Source organism: Amphiura filiformis, chromosome 1 (assembly GCF_039555335.1).
Source record: "Amphiura filiformis chromosome 1, Afil_fr2py, whole genome shotgun sequence".
NCBI lineage: Eukaryota > Metazoa > Echinodermata > Ophiuroidea > Amphilepidida > Amphiuridae > Amphiura > Amphiura filiformis.
The window spans coordinates 84110084-84120180 of NC_092628.1; the positions used below are offsets into that span (position 1 = coordinate 84110084).

Below are 10097 nucleotides of genomic sequence, written 5' to 3' on the forward strand. Positions count from 1 at the left end.
CGGTGTGTAATTATACGGTGATATAAAAGTATGCCACCTACGACTGAGAGCATCAACTGTCGCCCGCGGTGATAGATATCCGATAATGATTATGTTAGTACAATAGGCCATTATATACTCATGGTTATAAATCCTATACTGTGACCTCCCAGCAAAATAGTGTTATGATTGCAGACCAGATCTGCTCCACTTTTTATTCTCTTGATTTTTGGTTTCTGAACAAAAGAGAAACCAAAACTGGTAATTTGAAATGAGGGAATGTCATGTCTATTTCCTTTTAGGATTTAAGACGTTTTAACATTTTCCGATGTCTTGGGCTCAAATCAATAAATACGTTAAGATCAGAGAAATCAATCTGGACTAGACAAAATTTCAATAATTCATGTTTCGAAAGGCAATATTGTTAGTAAAAGTTGGTCACCTAGGTATTTTTACTAATTTGGACCTGCTGAATCCAAACAAGGTGGTGAGTAAGCATTATTTTGAGTCTATGACTCTTAAAATGACCCCAGAAATGACGCCATAGGGTTATACAGAGGTCAGAAATTAAACATTCTCCGAATATGTATGGTGGTGTATCAGTGCAGTCTATCGTATTTGTATACTCTCGACCTCGGTGCAACAAACTCGCCATGTGTGGCTGTTGAAGAACTATTGGATTTGGACTACTATCATTGCAATTTCTAACACGAAGATATCGGGATGATGACGCAGTGTGTGACACAATATGCCTTTCTTACCAGTTTTGTGTGGACGATCTACAGTTATTTAGCGTCTGTAAGGATGGGCAACATAACGCTAAATTTATGTCAGGAAACCATGATTCAAGAAGAGCTTTCTTCGACACTCCTTCTCTTATTATACGCGTGTAATAGGTAATTGACCGCATCTCTTAAAAGTCACTGAAACTGTCAGTTTCTTGCACTCTTGTGTGGGTTAGATAGTCTTGATATTAAGAAAATATACAAATGCTTCAATACAATATCATATGTTTTCAATATTAGTCTGAGGCAAATATAGATATTGGATCTGCTTTCCATGCACAATGTATTTCGAGCATCACCTGGGCTTTTGTTCGAAGGTTCCATGCATTTATGCAGCATGCCTAGAGATCACACAGAGAGAGAGAGAGAGAGAGAGAGAGAGAGAGAAACATTATATTATATTTGCCTTTGAGATAAATTTATTCGTTTTGGCGGTTAGTGAGAAGAATGCAAATCTCGATTTTTATACCTTGTTTGGATGTATAGATCATATAGCGTTTGGTTCTTATAGGCTCTAATAGTTATTGCCCATGATTGGTCGTTTATTATTTCATCATTCTAAGCGATTGAATATTAAACCCATCAATATCTGCCTATCATCGGAAAAAATTATCGTTCTTGTGTGTCCGCGCTTATCCAGGCTCTTTGCTTCACTGCTCTATTAAGTTCCAAAATAACCCTATCTTGCTCCAATTACTTGATTCACGGATTTTTGGGCTAACCTCATCAGTTCTTATATTCTACTAAAATAATATATCAATATATCGTTAATCTTACTATCGCTCCCCGGAAACAGCAGTCTCTTTTTTACATTTGATAACAGGGTTCGATTGATTTTTTACCTATTCTGGTTTTAAGATGTAAAGAACCTTTAAACATCTTTAACGGCTTGAAGGCACACATGTCTTACAAATTTACGTATTCATGGTGTTAGTTTTACAGAGTGAAGAATTGCAGAGATTTTGAACGGACGATGGAAAAAATTCTAGCAGAGTAGATGGAATTGATTGATTGATGATTGATTGATTGATTGATTGATTGATTGATCGATTGATCGATCGATTAATTGATTGATTGATTGATTGATTGATTGATTGTTTTTTCATGTTGGTGCTCACGAAAGTGTTGCGATATATCTGTAATTTGAGCTTTATAAATTAATGAAAACCGTAATAAATGATTGAATGTTTAAACAGACTTTGCAGTATTATTTGTTTATTGGAAATTATACACAGTGTTAACTGTATAAATCATATCTATATTTTACATTTTTTTTTCTTCAACCTGAAACTTTTCCCTTGATGGTGTTGACCAATACAGGTAAATCCTTGGTAAAACACAGTCATCTGGGAAAAGTTGTGATAAATTGAATCATGTCAACCAGAAACTACTCACGTTTGGTGGGATGTTTTAACCAGCGTTGCAGCCAACACCTTTGCTCTTCAGCTGGGTTGGTGATTTAGGGTTATCTGAGGTCAATCGATGAATCTGTCACGTGGTCGGGGTCGTGTCTGTGAATGGCCAAGAGCATACTATCAAGTGGTCCAAAAAACGTATAAGACAAACGTGTAAGATTGTATCTTATACGTGCAAGAATGAAGCGAGATTCTTAAATTGAGGAATCACAGAGTAAGAAATCACAAACAACCAATCATCTCACGAGTAACAAACTTCGACCAATAATATGTGAAGACGATTGGAGATTTGTAACACCCACGATTTCTTATACGTGTAAGATTTGAATTTTAGTGATGGACGATACGCGATATTATTTGCGGCGTACCGAGGATAAGTAGACCTCGTCACCAACATCGTAAGGCGAGGCATTTTCTAAATTTGTATGAGTGCTACAATGTCCTGTATTATATACCGCAACTTTGTCAGGAATTGACTGTTACTCCGTCATGGGCACAGCCCGATTTATCTCACTTTCTGGCTACTTTTCTCAGTTATCTGGAGTCAAATTTTACTCAATATCAAGCGGTGAAAGTAAAATGATCACGTTTGCGAAAACTACCGCGGTACAGATCGATATCGAGACTGAGATTATTCGGCGCTCGTCGTATGTACCAGTCAAATTGGAATACCGTCCATCCCTAATAGGCACTTCTTACGCATATAAGAAATTCTATGGCAAGATTTCATTGGTCGAATACGCGTAAGATAATAGGTTGTTTAGGGTTCAAATGTGGGTTCTTTATATATGATTCGTCAATTTAAGCATCCCGCCAGATTCTAAGATGTATAAGATACCATCTTACACGTGTAAGGTTGCACGTACAATCTTATACGTTTTTGGTCCACTTGCCCATTCATACATGTCGTCAAGCAACGTCCTTGTCGATGCATGACTCAGTAATATAGACAATCAGCAGAATCAGATTGCAGCTAAATAGTATAATAAATTTAGATACATATATCGCTATATGGGTTACAGTCGAAAAGTCAACAACAAGTACCAAACTTTATTTAAACAGCGTTTAGAACGAATTTTGAAAACTTAATATTGGCGGATACCTTCAAAAGAAGCTTTTGTAATCTTGGACGTCTAAGAATTTCAGATGTAAACTTAAATCGACGAATCACAGAGCCAGAAATCACAAACAGTCAATCATCTAATATGGTTTTTTCATGGCGCTCTATTCCAGAGAGGCTTACGCTAATAACAGAAACAGCCATGCAGAGGATGTGTTTATAATAGAATACCGATCCACCTGCACAAAGAAAGAAAGAATGAAAACGAAAGTCAAACAAAGAAAGGGAAAAAGAAAAGGAAAAAGAAAAGGGAAAAGGGGGACGAAGAAAAAATGAGAAAAAGGGGGGAAATAAATCAATTTAACCACACGGGGACTCCAACCAACTCAAAAAGAATCCATATACTGTAGGAGATTCATAGTCCAACGCCCTAACCATTAGGCTACGCCAATTTCTTGATCAGAGCAAAATAAACAACGAGCTACTATTCACAAGATCGCATTGTAAACATATGCATGACTCGATTGGTACTACTATTTGAATAATATATCTATCACAGGTCAAATAGTTTAACCGTGTTATCGAGATTTATTAAACCGACGTGCTTACCGGCTAATATATATGTTATGTTATGTTATATATGCTATATATAAGAATTGACCGCATGAATAATTATACAACTTATATTAGATTAGTACCGTTTAAGCTCCAAATCACGATTTCTTCTAATACGGGATAAACAATCTCAGGTCTCTCCGAGGAGAATACTTTTCTAGCCGTACTACCTGGTCGCTTGGTTTTGTCACGTACTAACCCACATCGGATTATAGTAGAGGTAACGCGTGGCGTGTTACCAGAGTCGCATCTGATTAACACGTGAAGTGTGCCCAGGATACCAATCGGTAAAAAAGAAGGACTGATGTTCAAGATGGTGATCCATGGCAGTGCAATAAATAACAAACAATTGAATATATGAATACAAAAACCACCCAAGTCCATACGTTGGCCAAATTGAGATAAGCATGGGAAATTGTTGCTATACATAGGCCTGTCATATGTATGAAAGTTCAAATTCATCATCTGTGTCTATTGAGCATGTGAGAAATAGCATGTATGAAAGAAACACCCAATTCCGTGATTTGAGTCTTGTAAAACATTGACTGAAATCCAGTATGTATAAAAGTCTACTTGTAACACATTCATTGCTGGAGAGTTACTTTTGAAATAAAAATGGGTTTGATAAAGGAACGTGTGTGGTTTATATTACATGGCAGAATGCTTATCAACATTATACATACCTGTGTGCTTTATTTTGTATTATCTTACTAGTGGTAATCTCATTCCAACGTTGTTGTCTTTGTATATGATTCAAAAACCACCCAAGTCCAAAATTTAAAATGAACCCTACAAAGTCCCTGAAATGCTAATCGTCATACTTTATACAGTTTTATCCACTCATTTGCACGTAAAACTTACCATATTGACCAGGTAAATCTAACTTAAGGAATTAAAATGATACACAGGTTTTTCTCTCAAAATCACTTCCCATGGACTTGGGTGGGTTTTGTATTCATGTATTCAATTATTCAGAAATGGGTGAATACAACTTTGTCTCACGGGAGTTGTATTGGCAACATGATATGTTGAATGTTTTGTAATAACGATCAATCTGTTTGTGTTGTCATTTGGTAAAATGTCATTTGGCAAAATGACATATTTTATATAATGACACCGAATCGAATATCATGTAATTTTAGTTAACGTTTTCGTAAAACATGAAGTAAATCTACGGCATGTGTGTTTGAAAGTTATCAAACTTAGTTTTTGTGGGTTGGTAGGATGAACAAATCTTTCCCCAGAACAGCCAGCGCACATAAACGTTGATTGAAAAAAAAAACCAGTGCATCAGAACTGCATATTTATAAACAAGCTTGCATGTGTGTTTGCTCAAGTTGGCAATAATCATGATCATGGTAGTAGGTTATATAGCTGGCAACATGAATTGTCTTGAAGAGAGAACTCGGAAAAACAATTGCAATTCTTTGTGTCTGGAAAACACTCACTAACATTTTTTTGTAAAGTGATTATATAGACATGGAATTTATATCTTTACTTAAACATTTGCTGAAGTGCTTGAATAATTACAATTTTGGACCCATTTGAAAATGCTACCTATGTTTGTTTTGCTTCCTGTAGATAATAAAGGTATGTGTAAACAAAACTGCACAGTGTTTTCACTTCAGGATTATGAAAAACATTCGTTTTGTTTGCGTGTCTTTTAATCTTAACAACTGAATGAGCAAAACAATATAATTTCCACATTTACTCTTATTGCCACGGATGTAATCATAAGCTTTTTATATAGTGACATAATCGATGAATAGCTTTCAGTCAATATTTAGTGATGGTTCACACATTGACAAATTCGACATTGTTTCCTTAAATATTACATGAGAATATAACCAACCGAACTGTTCATGCAATATGCATGATCAAATCTCAGTGTATATATTTATACTACACTTTATTTACATGTTTTCATTTTTTGTGTATATGAAGTGAGATAACAATCTGACATTGCCTCATTTCAAATATATAGTTTTAGTTTTGGTTTTGGTTTTGGTCACGTGGTTTCCTATTGTCCTGCCTAACCACTTGAATCATAAGATATCGAACTCATTGTTTCTACCTTTTGTTTAAAACCGAACATTTGTGTCAGTCAGTTTCGGTTTTGGTTTCAGTTTCTTATAAGTGGTGTGGATCGTAAAATTATTTGATTTGAAGATACCTACTCTAAGTATACAAAAGAAATGTTTAAATTTCGCAGTGCAATATTCACGAGCAGAGAAGTCGAACAAAGCAGTCTACATTTGAAAGCATTGATTTAGTTTGAAAGCATTGACTTGAGACTACGAATTAGCCTAAGCTGATTTCACTGTGAAAATATATAGACCATCGAAATATTTCCACATACATTACAATAGGCACTTGACAGATTATGACTTCAGTGTTATAAACACTATTATACACAACTCTATTTATGTGCATGTCGCATGACGGAAGATCAATATCATAGAAAGCTGGTTTAAACTAACTTTTATTCAATTTATTTATTGGAGAATAGAGAGAGAGAGAGATAGAAGAGATCGCCAGGGAAAGAGGGTAGGCCTATGTGTGTGTGAGGTGGAGGGGTAAGGGTAAGGAGAAAGAGAAACAGAGGGGAGAGAGCATTGGAAGTGGGAAGGGAAGGAGGGGAGAGGGGGGCTCAAGAGTGGAGTGGAATAATAGGGAAGAGTCGATATCGAGTGTGGGGAGGGGAGGAGGAGGTTATATATAGGTGGCGGAGGGAACATAGGTAAGAGGTATGGGTTGTGCTTTTCGGGGAATAATCTAATTCATAATCAAATCATCTACATCATCATGCATCGTTTATATTTCAGACAAATAAACAAAACACCCCCACCCCCACCCCTCAATATATGCACATGATGTCTATGCATAACTTGGGTGTAATTTTATGGTGTCATGGAAGTGTGCCATCTACGGCAGAGAGCATCAAAAGTCGTCCGCGTTGATAGATATCGATAATGAAAATGTTAGCACAATAGGCTATTATATACGTATGGTTATAGGCCTTTATACTTTTGATTATATACCCTCTTGTGTCCTCCCAGCACAATAGTGTTATGATTGCATACCAGTTCATCTCCACATTTTAATCCCTTGATTTTTGGTTTCTGAACAATAGAGAAACCAAAACTATTTATTTGAAATGAGGGAATGACAAAATAGATTTTGCAGGTGAAAACATTCATGCTTTGTTTAGCACAATTTGTGCATCCTTAGTTGGATATCTAGATTTCCAGCTTGTTTCTGAAATTCAATAGACCTACTTTGTTTTATTTGTTTTTCTTATTATGTTTTTGCAGACTGTATAGACTCGCGGTTAACATTATTATAGAGCTGAAAGGAATAGCTTGGAAGTTATGTAGCTATCATGAATAAAACGAATAAATTGAGAAATGAATAATTAATAATAATAAAATTAACAAGCGTACAAAATTATAGCATAATGTCCATATTCTCTTACTAGTCGGAGACCTCTAAGCTATGTGGAAAGTAAATGAAAACTAAAACATCACAATGAAAACGCATTCATTTTTATAAATGAATAGGCCTAATCCGGGGGCCTAATATCATTATACATTGTGTACTTTAATTAATGAAAGCAACTAAGAATACATTATGCAATTATCAGCAACATTGAGGCCTAGGATCAATAGCATACCAAACTTCTAAGGCACTCGGTGAAATCCTTGCCCCAATGGTTGGAAAAACGGAGCACCATGTTGTGAATTCCCGCCAATTAGCGGAGGATCTAGCAGGGGTTTTCATCGAAGAGGGGGACATCTTTAATTCACACGATGTCGTGTCCTTATTTAACAACACCCCGATTGACAAGACACTTAGTATCATCAAGAACCGCCTGTCAGATGACAAGACATTGAAGAACAGAACTAATTTGAACGTTGATGACATAATGGAGTTACTGGAGTTTGTGTTAACGACAACATACTTTTCGTTCAGGGGGACTATATACAAACAAAAGTTCGGAGCCGCCATGGGGAGCCCATGTAGTGCAATCATCGCCAACATATTCATGGAATGGCTCGAACAAGAAGCTATTGCCACAGCACCCATGGAGTGCAAGCCTAAGATGTGGAAGAGATATGTTGACGACATCCTGGAAATCATCAAAAAAGGGACTACGCAACAATTCACGGAACATCTCAACACAGTCGACCCCACTAAGAACATCAAGTTCACGCACGAAGAGAAAGAAAACAACCAGATACCGTTCCTTGACACCCTCATTATCAGGAAGGACGATGGATCTGTGAAACTGTTAATCTACAGGAAAAAGACTCACACAGATCAATATCTGAACTTTTCGTCGCAGCACCCACTCCATCAAAAAATAGGAGTGGTTAGAACCTTACTTGACAGGATGGAAAACATTGTCACTGAGGAGCAGGACAAACAAGAGGAAGAAAACAAAATAAGATCAGCGTTAGCGCAGTGTGGCTACCCTAAATGGTCCATCGATAAGGCAAAACAACAAATTCAAAATAAACAGACTAAGGTGAGCAGGAATAGTAAAGACAGAGCGGATCGGTGCAAAGGAATGGTTGTCATTCCCTATGTGCAAGGAGTCTCTGAAAGGTTGCAAAGATCGTTCAAAAAGTATGGTATCAGCACGGCCATGAAGCCCCACAACACCCTCAAGAGATTGCTTGTGCATCCTAAGGACAAGCTCGACTCCTCACAATCCTGCGACTGTGTATACGAAATCCCTTGCCAAACTTGTAATAAATCATATATCGGCGAGACAGGGAGAAAATTCCAAACAAGACTGAATGAACACAGAAAAGACACTGAAAAAATCAAAGATGTTAAATATACCAGAGCAAAAAGAAAAGAATCCGTCACTGAACAGCATAAGTCGGCCATCACCGACCATGTAGCACAGGAGAACCATGTCATTGACTGGGACGGGGCAAAGATTCTCGAAAATAACTCAAATAAACACACAAGATGGATACGCGAGGCATTATGGATCAGAAAGAGGGGGCAGGAGACGCTAAATCGCGATGAAGGTGTATATTCTCTAAATCACATATATGATCCACTACTAAGAACTGTGCACCCTAGGGATGAGAAGTCTCGCGGGAAAACCAGTGGATCATCGCATTACTGAAGAAGTCTTCCGACCAGGAAGACGAAACTGTCTAAGTGAGTAGAATTTCATTGGATTTGACTACATAATCAAAAACTTTAGGCCTAGGCCTCTTAGTAGTAAGTGATGTGGGACCAAAGGTGTATTGAAGCTTAATGAATATGCGTGTATGTAACCTGCAATGGACATGATATATACATCCCCCAATCTCAATAAACGTACCTTTATGCGTAATCGATGGAAGTAGCTATAGATGATGTGACTTCTGACGTCAATGCCTGACAGTATACGCACGCATCATCACAATTTCCATTGTTTTTTGCCTGGCAGTATGCGCGCGCATCATATTTTGTTCAGGGCTCGTGTTTTTAAAACTCCCGCCACATCACAATAAGACTATTAAACAGTGTGGCTGCATGGGGTTCATTCAAGCATAAAGATGATACCAGTCCCTTGCCTTTGTTGATAAACATTGAGGTCACCTCATCTATAGGATCAAACATCTTGCTTTGATAGCAACGGATATTTAAAATTATGTTATCCTTGATTTATGACAATAAATAATTTTTAATAAAACATTGAAAAAATCAGATCGTCCCAGGTTTTGAACTGGGAACACAAAATCAGAAGCGCGGATCAAAGGTGTGGAAATACAGGAGTTTGATAATACAAAACCTTCTGCTTGATTGATTGAAATACTTCAAAAACTAAATTAATTTTATCGAACAAATAATTATAAAAACATGATTGATATTAGCATGTGGAGCAAGATGGAAAGATATCTTTCTTGTGTGGCTACATTTTTTTAATTTTTTTATTGTGAGTATCCTTTTGCCTATTTCTAGTTTGTATACATCTGTATTTTCTTTCAAATTGTTTTGTTCTCTTATCTGTTTCGGCTTTGTGTTTAATTATCTTTCTCTCCTCCTATCTTTTTTATCTTGATCTCCTATCAGTAATTTCTATACATTACAATGTCTGCTTGCTTTAAACATAAATTCATCTTGTCAGTTGACACGAGGTATACAGGTGATCTATTTGTTTCAACGGATTTTTTTTTAAATATCACTTAAAGCGGTAACACCAACATCTGCATGCAGCAAATATACATACCTGCAAAG

The 10097-nt window shown here is 36.7% G+C and overlaps 1 protein-coding gene across 1 annotated transcript; it reads left to right on the forward strand.

Moving 5' to 3' along the window:
* The first annotated feature begins 7563 nt into the window (after nt 1–7563).
* On the forward strand, nt 7564–8997 carry LOC140163660 (uncharacterized). Its single transcript, XM_072186975.1, has one exon. It carries the CDS (start codon nt 7564–7566, stop codon nt 8995–8997), a length of 1434 nt encoding a protein of 477 aa, XP_072043076.1.
* Nucleotides 8998–10097: the final 1100 nt, after the last annotated feature.